This window comes from Podarcis tiliguerta (assembly GCF_965153285.1).
Source record: "Podarcis tiliguerta genome assembly, chromosome: 1".
Taxonomy (NCBI): Eukaryota; Metazoa; Chordata; class Lepidosauria; order Squamata; family Lacertidae; genus Podarcis; species Podarcis tiliguerta.
Genome location: NC_139534.1, coordinates 32,198,582 through 32,226,549, shown reverse-complemented (window position 1 = coordinate 32,226,549; position 27,968 = coordinate 32,198,582). Strand labels below are relative to the sequence as shown.

Genomic DNA, 27,968 nt, shown 5'->3' with positions numbered 1-27,968 from the left:
AAGGTGGCTTGCACAAAATAATACAACAAAGCAGCTTGCGGGCTTCTTCTAACTCCTCTGATACATAACTTCTCTGCCTGGGATGGGGAGGGAAGGATTGGGGCATGATACTTAATGGAGTAAAGGCTTCTTCCTATTAAACCTGACCATTGGCCATGGGGGCTGGGACTGTTGGGAGCTGAAGTTCAAAATCATCTGCAGGACCACAGGTTCTACATCCCTGGTTTAGGGAAACAAGCTAGCCTTCAACTGTGGTATGAAGCTGGCTTGTTTCCCTGTACTGTGGTTATGATTAGCTACAGTTTAGGGTTTGGATGTAATGCTAAACTGCGGTTAGTTGAAAACAGGAGCAAAAGTCTGAAATCCCTTCATGACAGATGAGAAGAGGTTTAGTGTTACATCTGAAGCTGGTCAGTGTTGCATCTTGAAACAATACAAAAGCATGCAAAACCAAACAGTGTTGAGAGTACAACAACAAGAAAGCCTTCCTTTCAAGCCTCCTTCAGCTGAGCAAACAAGAATCTGTCTCTAGCCCAAGGTCATATTCATATGCAGGGGTTTAAATTGGTACGTGATGCAAATGTAAGACCTTCCTTGAATAGAATACACATTCCAATTTCTCTACTCCATTCTGTCCTTCCTGTAACATTCACATGCAACACAAATGTGGACTTGGATTCTCATTCTTTGTAAAGTGCCACAAGCGTGGATAGTGCTATATTGTTGGTGTCTGTCTGTCTCAAGAGACTATGGAGTGAGCCTGTGGGGTGAAGTTAAACTGCTGGAGAATCACAGCGCCTGCTGAGACCAGTAACTCGTAACTGCTGCCTCCTAGTGGCGTAGCATGGGGCTGGGGAAGCCGTTGCCCCGGGTGCATCTTCAGGTGAGGGGGGCAACCAGGTGCCCCCACAACAGGATCCAGTTGGAGCATGGCTCTGGTATGCAAGGGAGCTGGTGAGGCAAGCTTCCTTGCATCCAGCTGCAGCTCTGCTCCCAGGTCAGGTCTGACTCGGGGGTGGAATAGAGAAGAGTTGGCAGAGAGCTACTGCCCCTCTCCTTGGCTGGGCTGCAGCATGCACAGCTCTGCTGTAGCAGAGAGAGGCTGCGATGCGTGCCATGACTGACCACAGCTACTACATACCCAGGTCAAGCCTGACCTGGGGGAGGAGAGAGGCTGCAGAAATGCAAGGTGTGGCTACTCCATCCTTGGGTCAGGTCTGACCTAGGGTTGGAGAGAGGCTGCGGCCATGAGGAAGCTACTGCTTCCACGCAGCCAGCCCAGCAGCTCTGGCGGAGAGAGGAGAGTGGGTGGTAACACTGCTGCCCACTCTCCTGTACTGGGGTGCATGAGTGCGCCCCCACACTGCTTTGCGAGGTGAAGCGCAGCAGGCTCCTTCCTGCTCTACAATTCAGACATGTAAACATGTAAATCTTCCAAGACGGAAAAGCCAAGTGTCCTCAGGAAACAACCTACCCATTCAATCAATAAAACGGTATTTAATTAAAAGCATGTAGGTATTTAATCCTCCAATTTTGTTTAGCACACCTTTTACTCTAGTCCCCACGACCCTGTTTTAACAATAAAATGCCAACTGAAAACCTAAATAGGCTCATAGCCGGTATGAATCTTTCTCTGTGTTTATTTACGGTTTATAGCTCTGAGTAAATAATATGGAAAATAAGCTGAAGGTCATCAGCAGGATCCTTCATGCAGAACCACCTCTCTGCTAACTTGTAAGATTCAGAGGCAAGCTGCCAGAAACCACTGATAGGAATTTTGCATACCACTTCCCTGACCCAAAAAGTTCCTTTGAGGTACACAGAAGCTTAATACTGCATTGTAATAAGCTTCCTGCCTGCCTTCAAGGACTTCCTTAAGCGCTCCAAAAATGTGCACACAGAGCTAACACCTCCATTGAGCTGAATGGGGAAGCCAGGCGTGTGCAGGAGGGTTATGCACATACCACAGGGCACACCATACTCTGGATGGTTGGAGAAATCAGATTCTATATTCTGTCACTGCTCCCAATGTTTTATGTTGACATGGTAATTCTTTTCAAGCATCCTTGCGGTGATCCTCATGCAGCTCTCTCTGCTGAACCGTTATACATATATTTAGATCAACTTACAGAAGAGCTGTTGTTGTTTTTTTTTAAGTGTTTATAAAAATGAGATACATGTGGCCTTCTGCCTGTGGAAAAGCACTCTGTTGAAAAAAATCTACAATAGTTGCTTAGTTACTGTGCAACAAAAGTGTACCAGAGGCTAAGCTGTATTTTTTGGAATATACTGAGTTCTTAAACAACTTAGGCAGTAATAAGCAATGGCATATTAACATATAAAAATCATTAGATGGAATTAGTACACTACTAAAAAAAAATACCCTTCACCTATTCCAAATAATTTCCGTTTCTAAAATTGGGAAGTATTATTTATTCCATTTGATTACGCACTGCATACTAATCATTCACCAGCAAAATAGATTACTGAATGTAACGCCTGCCAATCACAAACTCCCAGAGGAGTAAAGGAATCGAGGAATGCTACAGCAAGACTGATCTTTATTACAATGCGGAGGTTGTAATGGAAACTACAATATAGACAGTGAAATTGCTGCTAAGGATCAATAATCTTTGAAGTTTATTTATAAAAGTATCTTATCTCTCTCACACACCCATGCAGTGTGCATTTACATTCCACCAATGATATACAAACATAGGCATTGTGCAATGTCCAAAGGTAACTTTTTAAAGGATCAGAGGTTATTTTAAAAGAAAGGGGTTTTTTTTATCAGATATGTATACACTAAATCTCCCAGCTTCATTCACAACCCAGTTAAAAATGAACAGAAATGCAGCCCGGTTCTATTCATATTTATTGGGAAGTTAAGTCCCACTGTGTTTAGAATGACAGAGTCCTGTGTGTGTGTGTAGAATGACAACCTTGCCCAAGTACACTTACCAGGAAGGAAGTTCCCCTGAATTTAGTGGGAATCATTTTCAAGTAAACATGCTTAGAATCAAGCTCCAAATCAGCTTATGGGCATTATGGATAAGATTACTACTATTGTGTTGTCTCAATAATTCTTCTATGAAAGACTTTGTATTGCCAGAATTCAGGCACGTAATACAGAGCAGCAAGGTATGAGCTTGAGCTATTTAATGCACATACAACCCACTAAGGAAGCCCTTGTGCCATCCTGCATTTCGTATTTCTGAGGTTCATGAGAATACAATAACCTGTATGTAGGCAGCAAAAATCATTAGGAAAATGAAGCCATTGTATAAAGTGTAGAGGCTTTCCATGAGAAATGTAAGCGCAAGGGAATAAGTGGCTAGAAGTTGTTTTGCTGTTTTTTCTGCCAAGGAGATATTGTAATCACCTATTTAAAGCAGATCATCTGCAATGAAGTGTGGAAAGATAATAACGAAGGAACCAGGATCAAGTGCTATCATTACAGGGAAACAGCACAAGTTAACAAAATGTGTCAGAATTTCATTACGAGATCCTATTTTCAAGGACAGCTATAATACCCTGATGTTTTTCTAAGTCTCTCTCAGTATAGATTTTTAATACAAATCTTTTGCTTTCTGGGTTTCTAAACAGAATTTGATATTAAAGCAGCTAGTTCGGCCATTTGTAACCTTGAAAAAGCTAGCAAACTCCGGCTTCCCTTCAGTCCTGGAATGTATAAACAAGCATCAATGTACAGTCTTTTTATGCAAACATCTCCAGAACAAACACAATGTGCAGCGCACTTTAGCTGAACTTTGAGGATGCAGCAACAACAGTCAAAAAAAGGACATGAACGGATCAAAGAGGAACATATACAAGGTGTGACCGGAAAATTCGGTGAGTGGTCACAGAAATCGGACAGTGAGAAATATTCTAACATACATACCTTACAGGCCTTCAGAGTAGGCCCCCTTTCATACAATGCACTGTTCATAACGTTCATAGAACTGTTGGAAACTTCTGGAGAAGTCCTCTTTTCGTACTGCTTTCAGTTCCGTCACAGCAGCTTGGACATGTGAAATGTTGGAAAATCTGTGCCCTTTCAGTGCGTATTTCAGTTTTGGAAAAAGAAAGAAATCTGGTGGGGCCAGAATATGGAAGGTGGGACAACTCGGTAACCTCAGTAATGATTTCACATGGAATATGCAATTCTTCTGCCATCATTCGGACAGAGAAACGCAGGTGGCGCTGTGGGTAAAACCTCAGTGCCTAGGACTTGCTGATCGTAAGGTCGGCGGTTCGAATCCCCGTGGCGGGGTGAGCTCCCGTCTTTCGGTCCCAGCTCCTGCCCACCTAGCAGTTCGAAAGCACCCCTAAGTGCAAGTAGATAAAAGGTACCACTTTATAGCGGGAAGGTAAACGGCGTTTCCGTGTGCTGCGCTGGTGCTGGCTCGCCAGAGAAGCTTCGTCACGCTGGCCACGTAACCAGGAAGTGTCTTCGGACGGCGCCGGCTCCCGGCCTCTTAAGTGAGATGAGCGCACAACCCTAGAGTCGGTCACGACTGGCCCGTACGGGCAGGGGTACCTTATGCAATTCTTCTGCCATCATTCGGACAGAGAAATACCGATGCTGCATCAATAACTCACGAACTCTGTAGACCTGTGCTGCCGTTCTGCTCGTCGACGGTCTGCCAGACCGAGGGTAATCTTCGATGATTTGCCGCCCTTCACAAAAATGCTTAAACGACTCATACACTGTCTTTCGAGTTACAGCTTCATCTCCATACACAACTGTGAGCATTTTGTGGGTTTCCAATGCCAATTTACCCAATTTTAAAAAGAATTTCATATTGACTCTCTGCTCATTTTCAATCACAACGCACTGCACTATTAACAGATACTAAATACTACCGCATGAATGTAGACCTGTCAACAAATGCCAAGACACGTGCGCATATGTTAGCTGAGATATGGATGAACGCCTCCCACGTGTCTCCACAAACCCGGCAGTTCCCATTATCGCATACGGGGGTGATTCACCCTACTTTCCGGTCACACCTTGTACAATCAGCCAATGAGAGCTCTGGATGGCAAGACTGACGCCATGACAAGCTCCAGGGCGCCATTAAAGATGAAGTCAAGCTACTGGGCAGACCAAAGGAGGCACCTAGAGATGGGAGGAAATGCTATACTCAAAAAAGGCTGGCAAAACCATACCCATGTATTTGTGGGTACCTTTGTATCTACCAGGTTTGACTTTGTGTCATGCCAACCAGCTCACAGCACTGCACTTTTCCTGTTTTTGAAAAACATTCCTTTTCAATTTAAGTTATATGCTCCCAAATACATGCAGAATATTGAATCAACTCGACTGTTAAGAAAAACTGAATAGATTGTCTAATAAGTCATTTCCCCAGTCTAAATTCCATGAGTTCCAAATATATTCATTTTCTTTCCCTAGCTTGTGACAAAAATCAAGTTTGCTGCCAAGATTTCTCCCTTCCTTCCCGCCCCAACTGAATAATTTTTTTTTAAAAAAACACCTCTTATTGACACAGGTTCTTATCAAAAACAGCATGATTCGTCTTCTAAAAACGCACTTGCTCGTGAAGAATAGAGCCACAATTCTATGGGAACTGAATGTAATCAGAAAACCTGGTGCTGATGATAGCAAAAATGCATCTTACATTTTAAAGCCTTTAGCGTTAAGGGGAGCTGGCTGAGGATGTCTTTTAGCATACCTTGCTGCCATTGAACAAAAATGATTTAGTCAAGCCAGAAGACAAAGGGTTGTGGTGGCAAGATAATAAGAGTAATAATGATACAGAGTGTAATTGTAGTGCTAGAATTGTAATATTACATCTCTATAATTACAATTATGCTTCTCAGGGAGGCAAAATATCACAGGCTGGCAGAGGTTATGCAAGAAATGAAAGCCTGAGCGCTTTCTTCTAATTTTGAGGAATGATTAAATAAAGTTTCAAAAGCTGAACTCCTTGGACTTTGCATTCGCAACTGGAGAGGAATTTCACAGCTGAAGTAGAAATATCCCCCTTCAACATACATGACAGGAGGAAGGAATATCAGGAGTCGTGGGCTCAGCAGCACAGATGGCCCCCCTGAAAGATGAAACGGCCAGGCTGAAGATGTCACAGCATGATTGGAGTGGCAGAAACCTGATACTAGCCCTAATCCCATGAAAGTGCTCCTGCACAGGCTAGGCCAATGGCAAAAGCAGGCAGGACACTCCCTGGAGCGGCTGAGGAGAGAGCAGAACGTGTCTTTGAGCTCCTGCTGGGGAGCGAGAAGACCCCACTTGCCCATGGTTACTCCTCTCCACCCTGTACCTGACAAGGGCTGGGTGACAGCCACAAACCTCCCAAACGTGACCAGCCAGAAGGTATGCTGTTTGACAGGGGTCAACAGATGATATCAAAGGAGGCTGGTTTGAGGTTAGTCCAGATTTGGGAGGCAAAAAAGAGCAGTAACTTCTGCATGACACAGACCGACAGAGTGAATGAATGACTGCAGTCAATGGCAAAGCCTCTCATCTCCACCCTTTGGCTTCAGGAGGTGGTACCACTGCCTAGTGGTGATATAATGAGTTCCACATCCTGAGGCCTATATTTCTACTTCTGACAAGTCACGTCTAATGTTAGACAAGAACGCTAATGGGAATAAAATGAAAAACATTTCCTGAAGGAAATAAGCTCTAGAATTAAATATTTGGTGTGTTATTTTATAAAAAAAGAATCATATCTGTGTTTTTATAATAAATGAATCACAATCACTTTAAAACCAACACCAGCAGGACTGGCCCCTCACACTTGTGAAAAAGGAAGATGCACAGGTGGGAGAAACAAACGCCTTTTTAAAAACAACAACACTGTCCCCAAAGAACTCACTATGGTAGCATCTCCAAAGCAGGATTATATTGCAGATAAATAAAAATATCAGATACGGTTTCAGGTCAACCTGGGAAGCAATCAACACTATTTCTACTTAGAGTAGACCCACTGGAGATAATTGACGTGACAACTTAGGTTCATTAATTTCAGTGGGTCTACTGTTAGTTGGACTTAGTTGAACACAACCCCTTGAGCATAAACAGGTCAAACAAACAAATGTGCATAGTTGAAATCTTTGTATTAACTTGTTAATTTTATTTTTAAATTATACACCATATGTGGACAGAACATTAACGAATTCCAAAAGACACCTCAAAAACTAATGAGTGCGTTTGTTGTGATCACACAATGGTAAGGTGTTTTGTTATGTCTGTAGAAACTGCGACTGCTGCTACAATGAAAAAATTGAAGTAGTCTCTGGATGTGTGCACAGTTCCCTCTAGCACATCTTTATAGCTCTTTTGAACCATGGGTTCTGTACTGGAATTTTTTTTTGGGGGGGGGTCTATAATCCAACTAAAAAATGCACCAGCATCTACATAACAAACTGTTTTCGCCATATGTTTCTGCAAAGCTATGTCCACAGTGTCATGTGTAAGTGGCACAGACCTAAGATCACTGCTATTTTTCTAGAGAAAGAGGTCCTGGAATTCACCAAGGACGCTACCCTTGTTCTCTTAGAATGGCAATGGCACCCACCTGAGATTTTCCAGGACTAAGTTCTGGTGAGTTCCGGCTGGAAAAAAAAAAAAAGCTCTGCCTAAGAGTATAATATATTGGCAAACAATGAAGCAACATATTAAAAGGTGGCAACCTATTAAAAGGTAACCTTGCCAGATAACCTGGTGGATCACTATGGGTCAGAAAAGACAATGCTGGGCTGGATGGATGGACAGTCCAACCAGATCTAAGGCACGTTCCTATGTTTCTACGTGCAGGCATCAAAATTACTCATTGTGGCATGCTACCCATTAAATATAATATAAAGTTACATTAACATATACATGTTATCCGAGGGATAACATTGGTACCTCTCCCTGTACTGTCCTACCTGAGCACTGAGTACTGACATCTTCCAGGGACACCCTCCTTAGTATCCCATCTTTGGGTGTTACTAATTATGCAGTGACGTATGATGATGATCCTATTTATTTTGCACCGCTTGTGCAATGCCAGTCTCTCTGAAATCCACCTGGTGCAACCCTTGAATTCATTTCCTCACCAGATTAAAACCTGGTTAGTTACTCAAACTTTTAGTAAATGCTAAACTCTCAAGTTTAGGTTTGTAATCACAGCTGCTCACATTTTAAGCTCATTTACTGTGTTATTATTTTATGTGTTTCCAGTTTGTAGCTGGATTTGTAACTTTAATTATTGGTGTACCCTGCCCTGAAATCTTTGGGTAGGAGGTGGGTTATATATATTCTAAGAAATTATAAAACATTTCCATAATCAGTTTTCTGAGAGCTGTTAACCCTACTAGTAAAATGAAAGCTCAAAGTGGAATGTGTATATACACATACTGTATATACATATCGCTAAGGTGAACATTCCATTAGTGCAAGGATTTCTTCTTGGACCATGGTGTGTTCTCCCGCTATGCACCCTCTAAAGCTGTTCTCTGTCCCTCTATGTACATATATGCACATGCACACACCCCCACCATGGTATGGACTGCAAGTTTTTGCTCTTTCTGATGCAGTATCAGGAAATGGGCTTTACTGTGTAAACATTAAGCGTGCTGTTTCAGTATTAAGCAATCCTGATTGTTAAGCTAATATTAAAGCAGTAGGGAAACTGGCTCCCCCACAGCCTGTTTCACAAATGAGATCACATTTTAGCAAGGCGGCGACTGCCAGGAGCAATAAGCTTTGAATGCCAGTTGTAATTAAAAACTTTACTTTCAAATATATTTCACAGTTTATACATGGTGAAAGGAGGATTTGCAGACTGCACACAGATTGCTTTGCTACACAGAGGGGATACTTCTTCATAGTCAGTTAATTATCTGACTAGTGTACACTGCAAGGATGCAAAGTGCACTAAGCATGACTAATTAAGGCAACAAATTGTATGTTATGGCCCAAAATGTTTCATCCCTTTCCAGTTGTGAACAGAAATTCCCCCTATCGTCCATATGCACAATGAAATAAAAATGCTGTTACACCAATGAGGAAAATGAGTTCAGAAAGATTACAGTTTCCTCCTTTGTGCTGTGACTCTGATGAGCAGAGAAAATATGGCAAAACAGTGGAATAACACTATTTCAGAAATGTGACTACTCACCAACTTTCTCATAGCAGGTGAAGTTAACCTTCCTCTACTCATGGTCCTCTAGATCACAGGCCGAAAGTATGATTTACAGGCCAGTTCACACACCACCTCTGTAATCAATCACTTTCCCCTGTGCATTGCAAATGAGTCATCTGAACCAAAGGTCCCAAGCATAAGATACGTTTTTCAAAGTTTCCATTTCACCCATGTTTCACCAAAGCAGAGACTGCTGCCAGTAACCGATGGGGAGAGGACTGAGGTGGCAGGGGGTTGCTGCAGTGTGGGTGCAGCAGCGGAGCCAATGTGTCGATTTTGCCATTGCACCAACACCACATCAACCTTCTTCTCAGTTACCAGCAGTGACCGCAGCACTGGAATACCAGGCAAGCAATGCCACCTCACCCCACCAGCTGCTAATGTCCTTCAATACTTCCTCTGGCCCTTTCACTACAAAGAAGGATGACCTCCCTTCCCACACCCATGAACTTAACAGTCTGTTGGTCACCTTTACTCAGCATGCAGGGAATTGCTGGCACCGGGCAAGCTGTGGCGTTGAGGTTCATCTGAAAGTGGACTCAGGGTCACAAGTAGTCCTTGGCTCACCATTAGATAAATGCTAATCTATATAGTTGAGGGCAGTTTTTTTAAAAAAAATACTTAAACATTTCTTTTTATATTCTACATTTCAACGCTAACAATTCTATAAGCCGTTCAAAATAATAAAAATGAAGGTGATATTGCCTTCACAAAAGAATCAAAACTATTATTGATGGGATGAAACTAATATACCATTGATTTCCATGGGACTAAAAAGGGACTAATGTCATCTGGATCTAAGTCTATAACTCTCAAATAAGCTTATTCCACAAACAAGCTCATTTCTTTAGTATTGAAGGAACTTAGCACAAGTAAACGCAACACAGGATAATTTTAGACAACAGCCAGATTGTGTTCACTGAAGTGGTCTAGTTTTGAGTCTTTCCATTAACTTTTCCTTACCAAAGAGTAAATATTTGCCTGTTGCAAAGATAATTATTTGCCCTTGACACGTTTACAACTCCTCTAAACAGACAACCACAAACCACAAGCCTCTCTCCATATCATAAAAACCAAATGCATCTGCACACAAATGTAAACCTGATAATGGCTTCTCTTCTTTACAATGAAAGTTCAGAGCCAAATGCATACTGTACATATTTGTTGAAAGGGGGCAGCCCCAGAGGCTCTTGACATCTAAATATCATATAAATTTTGTCTCATCTGTAAGCCTTAGTCTATTCTGTGCTTTAACATACGCAGGAAGAAGTGGGTCACAAATCAATCACCATCCATTTAATATTTTTCAAAAGAGTCAAATGAGATTATGTCTGCCTCCAGCAAACACAGTACAGGGACTATGGTCAATATGCTTTAACGCTCATCTGATGGTTAAAGCTAGGGCACAACTAGGTTTTAGAACTAGGATTTTTTAATCCAATGGCAATGTGGTTTAAAATCCCTCTTACTTTTAGCTTTTCCTTGAAGTAATACAAATCAAGCGACTACTGTTGTTCAACATGAGCCTGCCTTGAAGAAGAGACCTTTGTCTGAGATCCCTTATCAAGTCCCTTTGCAACCTAAAGCAAGGTGAGAGGTGATGGGGTACATGCAGAAAAAATGGCCCTTGTCTTTGGAATAACCTCTCCAGGGAAGATTGCCTGGAGCAGACTCCAGTTGCCTTTGACTTGTCTGTTCCAAGAGGTCTTTTAATCTTGCTTGGCTCTGGCTTTAACTGCCCTTATGCTGAAACCTCACCCTCTTTGGTGGCCATGAAACCAGAAGAGTTATTTCTGCAAGTTTTTTTTTTTTGGGGGGGGGGGTTCACAAATTGTTTTGAGGGCAGGGTTGCCACACCAGGCAACTTATTTAAAAAAGAAAAAGGAAAGGATGGGGACCCAAGCACATGCTCTTTTCTACTCTTGCATTCCAGGGAAAAGTGCTGCTAGAGATCCTACCCGCTGATGGCAAGTACAGCAGGATTTCCCCCGCCCTCCTTCTCATAAAAAATGGCAGCCAGCAGCAGCTTGCAGCACAGAGATAGTGGGTGGGTGTGGGGTCATCTATGTTTGTTCTGCTGCTTTTTATGTTGATATTTGTTCTGGTTTTATCTGTTTGCCTGCTATCTGCTATGGGGATCTTATGGAGGGTAGGATAGAAATGTATAAATACATAAATAAAAAGCAGCTTGTTCTACCTTCAAGAAGATAATTTGCTTTTAATTGGGTTTTAAAAGGTCTGCATATAATTAATCGTATTTTAAAAGTCACCTACTGGATAACAACCAATTAGGGGGGGAAATATGCTGCTCATTCTTAGGCTAGTTATATATTCACATGGTGTATGTGGACATTTTGCAATCAGCAACACGTCACAGGTAAACGCCTCCATTATTTTAGAGGTACACCACCGCCTTACTTGTACTATCTGTGAAGTGTCTGAATCTATTATGTGTAAAGTCTAACACAATCAACATGAAATAAATATGCATTTTGCTATTTCTTAAAGTACCAATAAGATCTGATTCTATGTTAAGCATTACTTACACGTTCCAATTTGGTTGAAATAGAAAGGAAAAATATCTGTCCTTTAGGCATTATCCATCTATGTAATGCAACTATAAGAAATCTGGGTGTCTTTTTTGGCCTTCCAATTTAATTAGAAGCAGAGAACAATAAGAAATAACAAGAGACCACAGGAGAGAACTGAGGAGCAAAAGAACAGAAGCAATGGATAAAAGAAGAAGAGGGAAAGTGGTAATGAGAGATTTCTATAATGAAGCCAGGTCATTTACCATAGTTCTATTTTATTTTTTAAAAACGTAAACTATAACTTGGAACAATAAAAGAGAAGAAAAAGCTGAGACTTAATACAGAAAGTTGGTCTTTGGAACATGCAAGTAGAAAAGAATTTTTCTTCTGAGACGCATATATGGTTCTCATAGGTATATGTATGTGCAGTGAACGAACATAACTTTAAAAATATTCCTAAGAAGAAATCACTTGCTAGAAAAATGGATGTAAAAGTTAAGATTTTGCATTTTACCAAGCAAAGGGTGGGATTCAACTAAGTTGTTGCATTTGTGGAACAAGGATTGCTTGTACAATGGGACTTTCTGCCTATCCTTCCCCTGCATGCCTTCTAAATCTGGTCTGGAAGGTTGGGGGAACTCCTAAAGTAGGTTTAAGGGGGAACAGAAGAGGGGAACAGAGGCAGAGGGAGAAGAGAGGGGGGGGGAGTCCCATTGTGCAAGTCAACTATGTACACCATAGTGCTGTCAGGAGGTCATAAACATGAGTAGGAGTCCAGCAGAGACACATGCCTGACTGGCATGTTCTCTCCCTCCTGGTCGGTCATTTGGGAGATTTAAAAGCTTTCTCCAGCGACTGATACCAAGAGGGATCAGCACATTTCAGAATCAGCAGAGTACAGGCAGTCAGTGTTCGGACTCAGTAGCGCAGCAATTTGGCTAAACTACGTTTATTTACATATATACCCTCGGAGCATCATAACTCAGCTCCTTCCTCTTCAGCATCAGACAGCAAAGAGAAAGAGCAAAGGACAAAAATCCTACATCTCGGAAACACAGTAATAAAAACATCCTGTCTCCATCACTTCCCACAATGTGGAATGAAAACATACATTGTCATGTGATAAAAACAATCCCATGACTGCAAAGCGGGGAAAAGAATCCTAACAAGTGCTACACTGAATTCCACTCCAAGATTCTACTGCTCTTAACTTTGCCCCCACAGACACTGTCATATTTCCATCTTCAGGTATCAGTCATCTCCACCACCCTTGACTATTAACCACACCAGGGTTGCAATTGTAATGTTTGTTTATAAAAGAATAAAATGGTTGGGGGGGGGGAGGCTTCTGAGTTTGTGGAAGAAAGCAGCTGTAAGGGAAAGGGGTGACTGGAGAAAATCAACTCCCAGCTTCGACTGTTCCACCAATGGAATGAGCCCTTCCATTTCCCTTCCAACTCTACAGTTCTATGATTCTATGATTCTATGATTTGCAGAAGGGACACTGGATCTTACTCTCAATGCAAGACTTTTAAGTTAAACCATTGGACAATCGGGACAAAAAGGCAAAGTCTGAATTATCAATAGTGCAGAGACAACTCTGACTTTCCCAAGTGCTTTATTACAACTAATTCAAAACTCATGCAGGAGAGGGCTATCAATGGCTACTAGCCATGATTGCTATGCTCTATCTCCATATTTGGAGGCAGCAAAGCTTCTGAATACCAGTCGCTGGAAAACATGGGAGGGGAGAGTGATCTTGTGATCAAATCCTGCTCACTGGTTTCTCACAGGCATCTGGTTGGTCACTGTGATAACAGGATACTGGATTAAATGGGCCACTGGCCTAATCCAGCAGGCTGTTCTTAAGAAAGTTGTGGCATCCTGATGGAAATCACAATAGCAGCTCAGAAAAGCCACACTCTCTAGTCTTCAGTGTGTGGTGGTGGATGGTAGTAATTGTGGAAGAAACTTTACTCTTTCCTAAGGCCCAAAGCTATGTCTCCCCTACCAAAACCAGCATGAACTAAGTTCTGAGCAGCCCTTCAGATCAGAGGACAGATTGGAGTGTCTACAGCCACTATCTTGTTGGCAGATGAAGTAATGGGATAGGGTTGGCTGCCTCTCACAGATTATCAACTCCGTGGCTGAAGGAGAGAACAAGGCAATGTTTTTGTTTGCCAGCCCTGGAGTGGGGAAGAAAGTTGACTTGCTCCCTAGTTACAGACCCCACAACAACAACAAAAAGGAAGACAGACAGTAACGTCCCAATTTCGTGAAGACTGAATGCGCTTGGGAATGAAAGGGTTACCCAATCCTTACTATGAAGCTGAGCCCAACTCATTGACAGAACACATCCAGATGTAACAAAATACATTTTAAAAATGTTTCATAGACAAGATTAAAGGGGGGGGGAGAGATCAAGGATTTTATAAGCAGAAAGGCATCATATGGGCTGAATCAGGAGGTGACTCTGGCAAGGAAGATGTTTTCCAGATCCTGGGAGCAGGAGGCACTATGGGAGAGTTGTGGCGTTTGTGTGTGAGACATCATTCTGGGTTCATAATGAAAGGGTTAACTAAGTGTAAAATGACTAACCTATAGGAACCCAAGGGGAAGAGTTAGAGTTAGAGTTGTTAAGAAGTCAGTCTGGAGTTAGAGAAGAGAGAGGGAGGATAAGTATGTGGGTTGGGCTAGTCTGATGTGAGAGAGTGAGAGAATCTGTTAAGAGGAGTCAGTCAAACAGTTGAGATAATCAGTCAGAAGGTATTAGGAAGGTATAGGCCGGTAAAGAAACTAAGGTTAAGAAACTGACAAGAAAATTATCTGAGAAACCATAAACTTGTTAATGCTTATAAAATAAACTTGTTTATTTGGTTTAATTTTAACAACTGTCTGGACTCAGCGTGTACTCAAGAGTAACGGGTTGGTGGCAGCAGGGAAGCGAGCACAGTGGTGGCACAGGGATCAATAGACCGTCAAATGTCCGGGGACCCTGTGTGATCGCCACAAGAGTCTTTACAGGAATATCACAATGTTCTCGGGGAGCGAGACAGTTTCTGACAACATGAGTATCTCAACAATTCTATTCTCATTTGCCTTCCTACTTGCCAAATGTGTTGGTTTGGGGGAAACTGCCGTGTTGCACAATATAACAGATAGTTTGTTTATAAAGATATCCCAGTTTCCCATTGGTGCAATCCAGAAGAAAGCAGCCATATGGTTCTGTTGATTTACCCTATTCAGCTTCTCAAGATGCTCCAAGGATTTGTCCTTAGAGGAATTCAGTTTCGTTTTAAACCTCTTGCTGATTTTGATGGAATTAAAAATTCATCCAATAATTTGTTCATGTTAAAATCAATTAAAATGTTCCTTTTTTGAAATTTATTCACTCTTTCACATTCCATGCTCTGTGGGGCAAAGCATGGATATTTAGCAATACAATATTTTATTATTTGTTTATTATGAATTGTTCTACAGGAATCAGTGGCCCTCCTGATGCTGCTGAACCCCAATTACCATCATCCCCAGCCAGCATGGCCAATGGACAGGCATACTGGGAATGGCAGTCCAACAGAATCTGGGAGGCCACAGGTTTTATGAGTTATTGTTCCATCTTGGTCTCTGCCTGCCATCACTTTGCCAATCATCTTCAACCCCTCTAGTGCCGAACTTGTGTCGTAGTGTGCCTGCCAGTTTGGAAACAAAACAGGACTATCCAAAGGCAAGTTAGTGGTTTCTACTTTCTCTGGAGACCAGGTTTTGCCCTCACTGGACCCCCATTTTCTCCAATCAGGTTTTGACCCAATCTGCACAATTGCCTAGAGGAAAAGCACAAGGGAAGTGCAATATGCTGCTCCATCTCCTCAATCTTGTCATTGCTAGCAAGTTCAAGGAGGCTGCAGAGCTTGGCCAGCCAAGTTCAGGGAACACACATCTCCCTTGCTTCAAAGGGTTGGAAGTTTTTCTGAGCTGTGTCCCATCTTAGCTCACTGGAGACTCTGTTTTGGAGTGGGGTGGGGAGCCATAAGGGCTTTCAAATCATTCTGATATGAATTAAAAAGAAGGAAATTTTGAGGAGCAGTTGAAAACATACTGATAAATGGAGAGACCAGGAAAGGGAGCAAGGAAATGAAGGGAATGTATTTTTCATCCCTCCCTCTCAATTCCTTGCAGGGGTCCACGCCTTCCTGTGTGTAAGATGCATAGGGAAACCAATAAGTTTTCATCACATTTTATTCATTTTCTTCTGCCATGGAACCCAAAGGTAGTGTAAATGTGTTTCTTCCCACGGGGAAGGTACTGGACAGATCCAGACCTGCTTACCTTCAGCCAGGTGAAGTGCCTTCAAACCTTGCCCTGGATCCTTTCATTATCAATTTTATTACAGCAGTAACCAAATTAGTAGACACTTTGATGATGTATTGAAAACACAGCATTCAGATGAATGCAGGCGAAATGTCAATAAATCAGAACAAAAGCACCCAGGAATTTTGGCAGAGCGGAAGATGTTTATTGCTAACTATCGATTCTGGCTAATCGCGCAGTTGGCAATTGCTAGACTCTCCTTCTTCTAGACATAGGTCAGATTTCCAAATTAATGTTTGTGTCTAACATTTTTACATTTCATTTCTCTTTTCATTACTTGTCACCAACTTTACTGCTCTGACTATTTGTTCTCTATGGTTATTTCAGTTCTTCACAGGGAGTCTGGAGGCAGGAACTACCTTTTGTGATGACATCTTTGCTTCTTTTAGAAGACTGCAAGGCAGCCATGGTTTGGCTAAAATTGAGGGTGGGTGGGAAATCCCCCCTATTCTGTCACTGGGCCACTTTTTTCATCTAGAAATTAAACAATTTCTAGGATAGGCACACATCAAATGTAATATCCTTTTCTCTTATTACACCTGATTTTAGCTAAAAGGCAGAGAAACCTTTTCTCCCGTTGAAACCTTCAGGCATGCCTGTTACTAGGGGGACTTAGCCAACATGCTGCTGTACCAATATACCAACACAGGACATGATAAATGAAATTAGCAAAACGAAAACCCATTTATGCGCATGATTCCATAGGCGTGAGTGCAGCTGAAGCAAAACAGATCCATTAATATAAAGCCTCAAGAGCAGAAAAGAAATTAAAAACAAATTGTATACAAATGTTCTAGGAAAAACAAATCAAGATGCCCCCCCCACCCCCCAATGCTCAAGAGGGATGCAATAAAAAAGTGCAGCCCTGAAGAATAACTAGACTAGTAACTATGAGTGTGGAGTAATCTATCTCCATTTTAAGAGGTGGGGGGGGGGGGGAGAGTCCATATTATAGCTGCTGCAACGTTTTTTCCTTAAGCAAATATTGAACAATCCAGGATACAAGGCAACATAAATGTAATTGGCGGTTGTGTAATAGTCTACCTTTTCTTTGAGATCCGCACATATTTCCTGTTGTTTTCTTCTATTATTAGCCAACATAATTTCTGTCTCATGAGCAGCACAAGCTTCTGCAAGAGTCATTACTGCCTTCAGTAAAAAAGCTTTCCTAGCCTCGGCCCAGTTGAACATCAAAGCTCTCCACTGATTCCTAGTAAAACGGTAGTGGTCCCAAGCTCTTTCGTGAGCAACCTAGAAATAATAATAAAGGGAAGTCAGGATTATTTTCACCCATATGATATAAATCTTTATACTGAGGTAACTTCAAACAATCATTACAAATGAAAGTATTAGAAGCAAAAATGAAAATTATCTGCGCCCCCGCCATTGAAAACAGCAGAGTACCTTGTCAGGAGTTTCAAGTACCGTATTTTTTGCTCTATAAGACTCACTTTTTCCCTCCTAAAAAGTAAGGGGAAATGTGTGTGCGTCTTATGGAGCGAATGCAGGCTGCGCAGCTATCCCAGAAGCCAGAACAGCAAGAGGGATTGCTGCTTTCACTGCGCAGTGATCCCTCTTGTTGTTCTGGCTTCTGAGATTCAGAATATTTTTTTCTTGTTTTCCTGCTCCAAAAACTAGGTGTGTCTTATGGTCTGGTGCGTCTTATAGAGGGGAAAATACGGTACTTGTAGGACTGACTGATTTGGGCTGGCCAGGGCTGTGCTAAGGAAACTAGCAGCCCAAAGATACGTTTAATAAAAGGTTCCATTCTCAAGTTGGCAAAGGGATGAGAACAGAGTTTCGCACAGAGAACGGAGAGAAAGAATCACCAAAAGGCCTCATAATAAGCACTTCTCTTCCCAGAGTAATCTCAGGGATCAATACAATTAGTTGTAAAAAAAACTATAAACACAAACTGTGTCACTTTGTAAGAGGAAAAAGCTCAGGCAAAATGCAGCAACAATGTAATGTGACAGCAACTGGTTCGGGAGTAAAAGAGGCCTTAGATGGCACTGTAATTCTCTTGGATTGTCTTGAAGGGGAGGCATTACGTGAACATTTCATTGTTCAGAAATGATTTGATGCTGTTGTGATTTGCTATGAGCTCACAGGGAGAGTTAGGATATAAATCAAAGTCCATACACATAAATTAAGTACCACCTATAATTACAAGGGTCGTAAAATAGCCTTGCTGGTAGAAATGGAGTCTTATTCTACAATTAAGTCATATTATAAATCAGGTCTTAATGAAACAAATGGCTATTATGCTGGGCAATTCATATTTCTAAATTTGCTAAAATCCCACTAGACCTGGGATGGGGAAACTGTGGTTCTTCAGGTGCTGAACTACAAATCCCATCAGCCTTGTCCATTGGCTATGCTGCTTGGGCCTGAAGGAGAGCCACAAGTTCCCTATTCCTGTAACATATGATGGTTAAGATCTATAGTGCCAGGCAGAGAGCAGGATGTTCAAAGGATTCCTTTCTGATTGCAAGCCCCTATGCTCCTCCTCATCCTGGAAGTTGGGTGATGCAATGCAGGGATCTGCAGATGGACAAGGACATTGTGGAAGTCCCAATGCATATGGGGAAGTTTTATAGCCAGCGTACTAGGAAGGGGAAAGCTAGGAGAGCCTGTTTATCCCCTTCCTTGAACAACTGCCTTGCAAGTAGGCAAGTTGCATCTTAGAACTATCCAGTAGTCATTGCCATCACCACCCCTCTCAGCCCCCAGGTGGGAAGGAATCCTGGGCAAGTACTAAAGGAAGTACTAAAAAAACAGGACCTCAAGATCACACTGGGTTTCCTTGGCTCTCCTGGGGGTGCAAGAAACTTGCTTTTCTCCACCAAGATTCATCTTAGTTTACAACGGCTAGCTAGTTATTAGAGTCCCACCCCAAGTATCATTATCTTAAATATTACAAGTAGTCCATCTTCACATTAAGCCAGCAGCACTGCCCTGTGTTGGCCCTGTTTCATTAAATGTTACTTCTTTGTCATTTTTAATTCACAGAAAATGTTACATCAATACCTATTCAGCAAAAGGGGCGTGTGAGTGAGTGTACTGAAAACCATGCGTGCAAATTCATCATCTTTTATGACAAGGACAAATCATGCCTGCAAATTATATCACAAAAGTTGTGGGAAAGAGCTACACAAGCAATTAAAATCAAAAGTAAAAGAGATGCAGGGGAAGCTGAAGATGCTTTTAAGATGGGATTTCATCTGGCCTACGGCTGGAAAATGCAACCATAACAGGCCCACTGACTCACTGGATCCCAGACTTTGAGTATACAAGCTTCTTCAGATCCTAGTTCAACAAAGAATCTTCAATTCTTGCATCATTACAGTAACCTTGCAACATTCACTCATTCATTCAATTTCAAAAAATTATATACATAGGTTTTCTGTGTGCTCACTATGTTGAAAGATTATGGATGGTCACAGTACATGGGAAATTAGGACACCCTATGTAGGTTGCAAAATATTTACAGCGACAATCCAAGATATTAACACATTTAAATAGCCATTATGTGACTTTGGGTGCCACATTTTATGCCACCAGAATGGCAGTTGTTGTCTAGTATATAAGTTTACTAGGCTATTTTTATCAGACATATACAAAAATCCACCTCCACAGAAAACATGCTAAATCAAACACTCATTACAATACTGAACTAAGTTGCTTACCGGGCCAAGACAATTTGAGCATATAACATCAATCTTGGTCTGACTGTACTGGCTGCCAAATTGGTTCCTGGGCCCTATTCAAAGTGCTGGTTTTGACCTATAAATTGTTCAGGACCACAATAACTCAAGGACCACCTCTCCTCATATGAGCCAACCTGGACCCTGAATTTATCATCTGAAGCCCATCTTCGTGTAACTTCTCTACGAGATGTCCAAAGGGTAACAACACGAGAAAGGGACTTTTCTGCAGTGGCTCCCCTGCTTGTGGAATGCTCTCCCCAGAGAGGCCCGCTTGGTACCTTCATTACATATATTTAGGGGCCTGGCAAAAACTTTCCTCTATAACCAGGTCTTTGGCCTTTAAACCTCTGTGGTCTTTTAGAAGTGAGTAGGATGTTTTTAATGTTGTGAACTGCCCTGAGACCTATAGATAAAAGGTGGTATGCAAATTAATTAAATAAATATATATTAAACACACATATATACACATACATACATACAAACACACACACACACACACACACACACTTCTCTTTTCTTTTGGTTTTAATGCATCTATGTGGGGTACATTGTTTGTTTGTTTGTTTGCAAGTTGCTATGGGTGCCCTGGGCAAGATTATGCTACTAACATATTTAATTAACAACAACAACAACTAAACAATCAGTGCTACCACTTACGAGATCTTGCCTAGATTTGTGAGGTAGATGTTTCTGCAGCATATCCAAGTAAAGAGTTCTTCTGCCTTGCATGTCACTAGGGTATTGACCAATAATCACCTGATAAACCCAAAGATCTTCCTCACTCCACTGGAAATTGCTGTGAATTAGAAGAGAACGAAATCAAGCACAATCTTAGCTTTCCGCTGAAAGACAGGTCAAGACTGAAACAACAATGCTTCTTTTATACCTGATGAGGATCCTAATCCTGACATGAACCTGAATGCTATTATGGCAGTACACTTCAGTGTGAAGTGACTGGTACAAATGCATTCTGGACTGGGACATGGATCTTTGTAAGTGAAACTTACTTAACATTTCAAGAGCAGTGGTGAAAATTTGAAAGCAGGTCCTGCTCCGCTCAATACAAGCACAGCTTTATCTGTTCCTGGGCAAGCTCTGGAGGGACAGTTCTGCAAATATTTCATTTGGTAGTTTGAAAAGCTAGGTGTGGAGAGTGCCTATTGGTTAGTGCCTCTGTTATCACCAACACCCATTCTTCCTCCTCCAACCCTGGTGCAGCTTTATTTTTAAAGCAGATGATGAATAACCCACCTGAAGCCTGCGGGGAGGGACAAGACCTAAAGCTGTGCCAGCGTGACAAAGTTCACCCCACACAGAAGATGGACCCACTATGGCCTCTGCTAAGTAACATCAAAACAAGAGGGGTTCTTTTAGCACTGTGATCTGGGCTTCCTTATTTTTTAAGGATCACAGAAATATAAGCTCTCAACAGTGCTTACTATTCAACCATAAAAGCAGAGTTCAACAACAAAACAAACTTTCATGGCCAAACTGCCCTAACACATACTAGCTCAGAGGAAAACAAGCACTGACATAACAAAGGAAACAGCCTGCAGCCAAACAAAACAAAGAATGCTGTATCTAGGAAGGCCTCTGGATACAGAGAGCATCCGCTTTCCCCTGCCATTCCAGGAATTATTGCAAGAGTTACACCCCTTGCAAGAGTCACATTTTCAAATAAGTCTGCTGCATAAAAGCAAGCAGGAACAGCAAAACAAAATGGAACGCACAGCATGATGAACATTGGCTTTATTTTTATTAAACCTGTCCAAGCTTTAGAGACATTTGCTTTTTTTTCAAATGAACTTTTAATTTTTGAGTCAGTGCACAGAAGCTGAAACTGCCCCACCTCTGGCATCATTCCATACCCTTAGGGGTGACTGGAACTTATAGACAGAATGTAGACCTGATCCATATGGTTTTTAAGTCGATTATAAAAACTAAGGATGTACAAGTTCAGGCCTTGGAGTACTGAACTCTATGTGTAAGTCCTATTTGCATTTTTCGCTTAACATGTGATTTCAAGGAAAGCCCAGAGGCAGAGCCATCTGGGCACAATCCTGCTCATAAACTATGCACAACCTTCACACAATTTGAGGCAGGCTTGATTGAAGTGATCAGGTTTTACTAGAACCTTCCTAGTCTGCTGATGGAAGATGAATGCACATTCCAAGCAGTTTCCCAGAACCTCTTGCTATGACAGTCCATTCTTCAATCCGGAAGAAAACACCAATGGAATGAATGGTTTACTTCCACTAAAAGCCATTTCAGATCAGGGTGTAAGTTACGCTCCCAGTTTTCACACAGCGTCTCATCTTAGTCCACCCTATTTTTGTGACTGGAGACTACAAAATTCTAGCTTGCATACTATCTATTGGTGATATCTTCTAACTTCTCATTGGAAGAAGTCTAGATTTGGACCATTTTACAGGGATGGCAGCCCAAACTGCTCTCCCCAAAGCCACTTCCTCTTTTAGTTCCAACTTCTGCTTCTGGAAATCAGTAATCCTTATAATAGTGGGAGCCATCATTTACAGAAAATGAAAAGATTTTCATTAAGGAAGGGGGGGAAAATTCAGATGGAAAGCTGAAGTAGGCACAAAACGAAGGACTTCAAATCCAGCCACAGCACGCAAATTATGCAGAGCCTGATCCTATGCACGATTGGTCAAAACGAAGTCCAGCTGTGTTCAATGAGGCTTATTTTCAGGCAAGCACAGAGAGGACTGCAGCCTGAGGGGGTAGAACACAGAAGCATAAAGATGCGAAGACAGCATTCAGATTAAATGTAAAACAATGGAGCAAACATGACACAAGGAAGCAATTATGATGGTTGGGAAGTTGCCAGAACAGTGTTCAGTTTATATGAATCACTTTATATAACAAAAACTTATATATATAAGTTTATATAACAAAAACCGAACAAAAACTTAAGCTTTGTTTCATACTAGGAAAGAAGCACTTAAAAATATATAGGTCCTTATGTAGACTGACAACCTATGTTCAATTAAAGCAACAGCAGCAGGCACATATTATGCTGATACTGTGCGGTTAATGGGGTCACAGATATCCAAGGGTTATGGATAACTTTCCTCCACTTGCCTTTAATTGTTCTCTACATTAGGGACTTTATGGGCCTTTTCAGACACTATGCTAACCTCTTGTTTAGCATTATGTGAACAAGCTTTGGGCTTGCAGGCTCCCCACTCCTCTAATACAGCTGCAAAGGGAGATTGGAACTTTTCACTTCTGCTTTGAAACTAACCAGGCATCTGTGTGCACAAGCTCAGGGAACTCTGAAGGTGGGGAGGTGGTAGATTGGGATATACTGGTAGAAAACAAATTTCAGGTTAAGAACAGTTTCAGGTTAAGAATAGACCTCCAGAATGAATTAAGTTCTTAACCCGAGGAACTACTGTACACCAATGCCTAGATAAGGTAAAAAGTAAAGGACCCCTGGAAGCCTAAATCCAGTCAAATGTGACTATGGGGTGCAGTGCTCATCTCGGTTTCAGCCTGAGGGAACCAGCGTTTGTCCACAGACAGCTTTCCAAATCATGTGGCCAGCATGACTAAACTGCTACTGGTAAATGGAGGACTGTGACAAATGCCAGAGCGCACAGAAACACTGTTTACCTTCCTGCAACAGCAGTACCTATTTATCTACTTGCACTGGTATGCTTTTGAACTGCTGGGTTGGCAGAAGCTGGGACAAAGCAACAAGAGCTCACCCTGTCACGTGGATTCGAACTGCTGACCTTCCGATTGGCAAGCTGAAGAGGCTCAGTGGTTTAGACCACAGCGCCACCCGCGTCCCCACCCACCAATCCCTAGACAACCACACCACTGTAGTACATCATGAGAGGATGATGTAATATAAATGAAAATCAATTATCCCTAGAATCATTTCTATCCCAAGGTACTTTTTACAATCCTTTTTTATTTTAAGCTAGGTATTTGATGTCTGGATTTTGTCTGGGAACAAAACAAAAGAAAAAAGAGTAAGGAAAGGCTGTTCTTCATTACTGATCCAGCAGAAAGGTTTTGATAACAAATTATCTTCAAAATATTAAGTATTAGATGGTGCACAGAAATAAGACAACAACACGTACAATGACTGTACAATGCTTGAGAAGCTGTATGTCCTTATAGGCTATTGTCTTAGAATTTGTTTATAGTGACTAGAATGCCTGCTCTGATTAGAACCATTTTTTCTCCAGAGGTTTCCATTAAAGAGAAAATGTGCGATCCTCCCTCCCATTTCCAGCATGCACAGCACTTCTCTGTCCCTGACCTTATGAGTGCATCATTGTTGGTAAGATGCACAGCTTTCCCTTTGTAAAGGTTTGGCAAGTCATTGCTGCTGTCACCTCGGCCCTTAGTCTACACAGTTGTCTGCTGTGTTTGCTACCAATGGGCAATGTAAGAATGCAGTGGTGGCTTATTTGTTTTCTGCTTTGCAAAAGTAATGCCACGTTGGCGAAGAAGTTCTTTCTTTCTTTCTTTCTTTCTTTCTTTCTTTCTTTCTTTCTTTCTTTCTGAACCATCAAATGAAACACCAGAGAAAGGGGGGAGGCCACAAAAGGAGTCAATCAATTAGAACACAAAGGTGACGCCATTGGAGCGGAGCAGCCCTTAAAGAGTAAAAATAGAGTTTCTGTTTTCTGTTCAGAGAGCCGTCAAAAGACATACACTTAAGTTCAACTCCCTTCAGTCTAGATTCATTTTCTTCACAATGTATTCAATACACAGAGAGACCAAATGGAACAGGCCATGGGCCAGGGCTAACTTCAAGACAACAAAATTCAATCCATCCAAAAGACAGGCTAAAACCAGTTCCTACAGTACTCAAGACATTTTAAGGACTAGAACCACAGTTCCATGCCCCCAACAAGGCCTGTCTTCAATAGCAGGAAAGAGGGGTACATAAGATAGGGGTACATAAATGGAGCACAGTGGTAGACCTCCTGCTTGCATGCAGGAGGACCTTGCCTTAATCTCCAGATAGAGCTGGAAAATACCTGAAAGTATTGAGAGGCTTTTCCAGGCAATGTAATTGATAAAAACAAGATGGATCAATGGTCCAACTCAGTTTAAATCAGCTTCTTAAATAGACTGACATAACAGAGGGCATAGAACATCTAGAAAGTGTATCATTAGCCAAGGAACTAACCAGAGCACACTTATTCAGAAGGAATACAAGGAACCACAACAAAGGTAGGGCACTCAAAAGGGAAGAGAAAGCAAAGTACTTATCTACTATGAAAACTGACTGACAATGCCATCCTAACCCCTGATTAGTGCACTGATGGAGGTGAGAGGAGTATCCCTCCATTGGACTTCACTGGGCTCCATTCTGAGAAGCCCCTGCTATGCCTACTGAAAGTACACGTGGTTGAGAAGCTACCACCAGGATTTCCACCAGCTGTAGTCTGCACAGGACCCCAAAATGGGTCATTACAGAAAGAGGGAGGAGCAGAGCCAGCCATGGATCTGCTGTATCCAAAGCTGCTCTATTCTGCTTGTGAGAAGCTTGATCTGGGCCCCTTTGATGAACCAGTTTAAAGGGGGGGGGGTGCGCCATCTTCCATCTTGGCTGGCCTGAGTGGTAAGGCTTCAGATGCAATAGTGGCCTTGCTCTGCTGTTCCCCAGCCCCATTTAGGACTCCTGTCTGTCTGTTTTTGCTCAAAGGCTTTTAATAGTTGGAATGGCTAACTTAACCTGCCAACATATTTACTCTCTCATTCAAGGGAAAACACACAAGCGAAATAATTACATTTATCTAGAGCATGTCTAGGTGCGGCATCTTGAGACGATGTAACCAAGTATGACTTGTGCACAGCAAATGAAGAAACACAGTCTGAACTGTACTATCCTGGGCCAGTTCTCCAGGGAGAACTACATGTTACACTTGACATGGGTCTCCTGTCAAAACAGCAGCCCTGGATTATTCTGCTATTTCCATACTTCAGCCAGAGATAGCCAATGATGCAGAGTAGGGATAGAGAAATGCAAAACATAGTGTCAAGAGACATAGGTTTAAACCTTATGGGTAACACAGGGCTGCAATTTTTAGCAGTAGCCACATGCATCTAACTCTGGAATCACTAGTATTGATGTATTTTCAGTTCAGCCTTCAAAATTTGCACTTCTCCAAATTTTGCAATGTAGTTCTCCACTCAAGTAATGTACAGAAAAATGTATATATTAAAGTGTGCATAAAAATGCATATATCTGTGGATATGCATACAAAATGTGTTACGTAGAGAAAATAGAAATATATGGGGAAATATGCTTTGTGTGTATTATACAAAATTACACACAAAATGTGCATATTAGGAGAAATTTGTACTAAAATGCTGACAAATTTTCATGAGAACTTTAAAAAATGCTAACTTATACAGAAAGGTGGAGGAATGAACTTAAGATTGGAAATTAGAGAAACTGAAATTGAGAAATTGGCCCAAACCTAGTGGTGATAGAACATATTTGGCATCCCTAAGTCTAATTTTTAAATAAAAAGTCTAAAAATATTTAAAATAGAATAAACATACAAATGTCAGGTACACGGCTTTTTAAAATACTTGGAAAATCAAAGCTCACATTCAAGAGTAGCTGAAAGGAATAGGAAAATATTCTGCTATGGCAGTTTTCACATACCCTCCCCTCACTTTAAAACTGAACGTATCAACCTAAAGGGCAGGCCTAATGGCTCTCTAAAGCGAGAGGCTTTACAGGAGCTTCTTTTCAGATCATAATACCAGAAAGCAATATATCTTCCTGGACATAAAGTGCATCGAGAATCATAGCAGTTTCTTTAATTACATTTTAATATATCAAGTGACAGTATTAATTGGGAGCAGATTTAGTGTCAACGTTGAAATGTAATTTGGATCCATACACAATTATAGCGCAACGTAATTTTTTTAAAAGCATGCATCTCAAACCACTGCCAACCCTTTGTTGTCCTCATTGGTTTTAGAGCTTTTCTATTCCAACGAGTCATTTGCATAGCCATTGAATGGTGCAGATTGTTAATCATTTTTTCAGTATTTTTTATCTAACCTAAAACATAGGTCTACTCTTAATGGTGTTGGAGCAGGCTCAGTATTACACTTCAGAAAAGTATAATACCCGCTTCTCATCCTTGCTGGAGAGGGGACATGTCAGGGTGAAGGTTGGTGGTGAGAACGACTTTCACCAGGGCTTCCTCAAACCTGGTACAGGCCCCAACAGTGAGGTAAGCAGAGAAACAGTTCAGTCTGAAACTAGGTTCTCTACATCCAACCTAGATTACATTACAAAGCTAAACACAGTACTCCCAGACACTTGCTAAAGGAAGACTTGCTAGTCTCCTCTACAAAGGCCTTCAAGGCTGCTTTAAATATATGTGCATGGATGCAAGCATGCACACACTCCTCCCCCATTGATTTTTCCTTACAAGCGCCCCTCATCCTTTACCATCTTGGCCATGGGTAGGCAAACTAAGGCCCAGGGGCCGGATGCGGCCCAATCACCTTTGAAATCCAGTCTGCGGACAGTCCGGGAATCAGCGATTTATTTATTTATTTATTTATTTGCTCAACACACAACAAAAAAGGACAAAATAACCATAGTGAAAATATCATCAGTCGCGCCATACATAGAGAATTAATATAAATTTCAGCGTGTTTTTACATGAGTAGACTGTGCCCTTTTATTTAAAATGCATTTCCTGGTTATCTGTGGGGCATAGAAATTATTCATTCATTTTTTTCTTCAAATATAGTCCGGCCCCCCACAAGGTCTGAGGGACAGTGGGCCGGCCCCCTGCTGAAAATGTTTGCTGACCCCTGATCTTGGCAAATACAGGTTTGGGAGCTCAGTTTTGCCACGTAACAAGCAGTTCTGCCTAGGGATAGGTAGATGGGTAAGTCCAGTCCATATTGCTTCCCATGTGTCCATTCACAAGCCCGATCTGTTCCCTTTTCATATTAATCTGAATTCTTTTTTCTCTCTCTTAAAAACACACATTTAAGTAGGTATTTTCTTACATTTGCTGAATTACAAACAACATCATTCCTGGTCATTGGACAGGCCTGCTGGGGCATATGGGAGTTATTATTCAGCAACATCTGGGAGTTCTCCACTCCCGTCTTATTTGGTAGCCTTGCACAACTTGCTGTCTCTCGGTCACTACCCTGAG

At 41.7% G+C, this 27,968-nt stretch overlaps 1 protein-coding gene across 6 annotated transcripts in view; it reads right to left on the bottom strand.

Annotated features, from left to right (window-relative positions):
* The window catches only part of CCDC148 (coiled-coil domain containing 148), a gene marked incomplete at its 5' end in the record, with an annotated part of 101,934 nt that overhangs the window by 24,380 nt on the left and 49,586 nt on the right, over positions 1-27,968 (bottom strand). For all 6 annotated transcript variants that reach the window (XM_083408835.1, XM_083408831.1, XM_083408832.1 and 3 more), the window contains 2 exons: positions 17,117-17,323; positions 20,440-20,578. In XM_083408835.1, the coding sequence (XP_083264961.1) occupies positions 17,117-17,323; positions 20,440-20,578 (346 nt within the window). The remainder of the gene's footprint in view (positions 1-17,116; positions 17,324-20,439; positions 20,579-27,968) is intronic.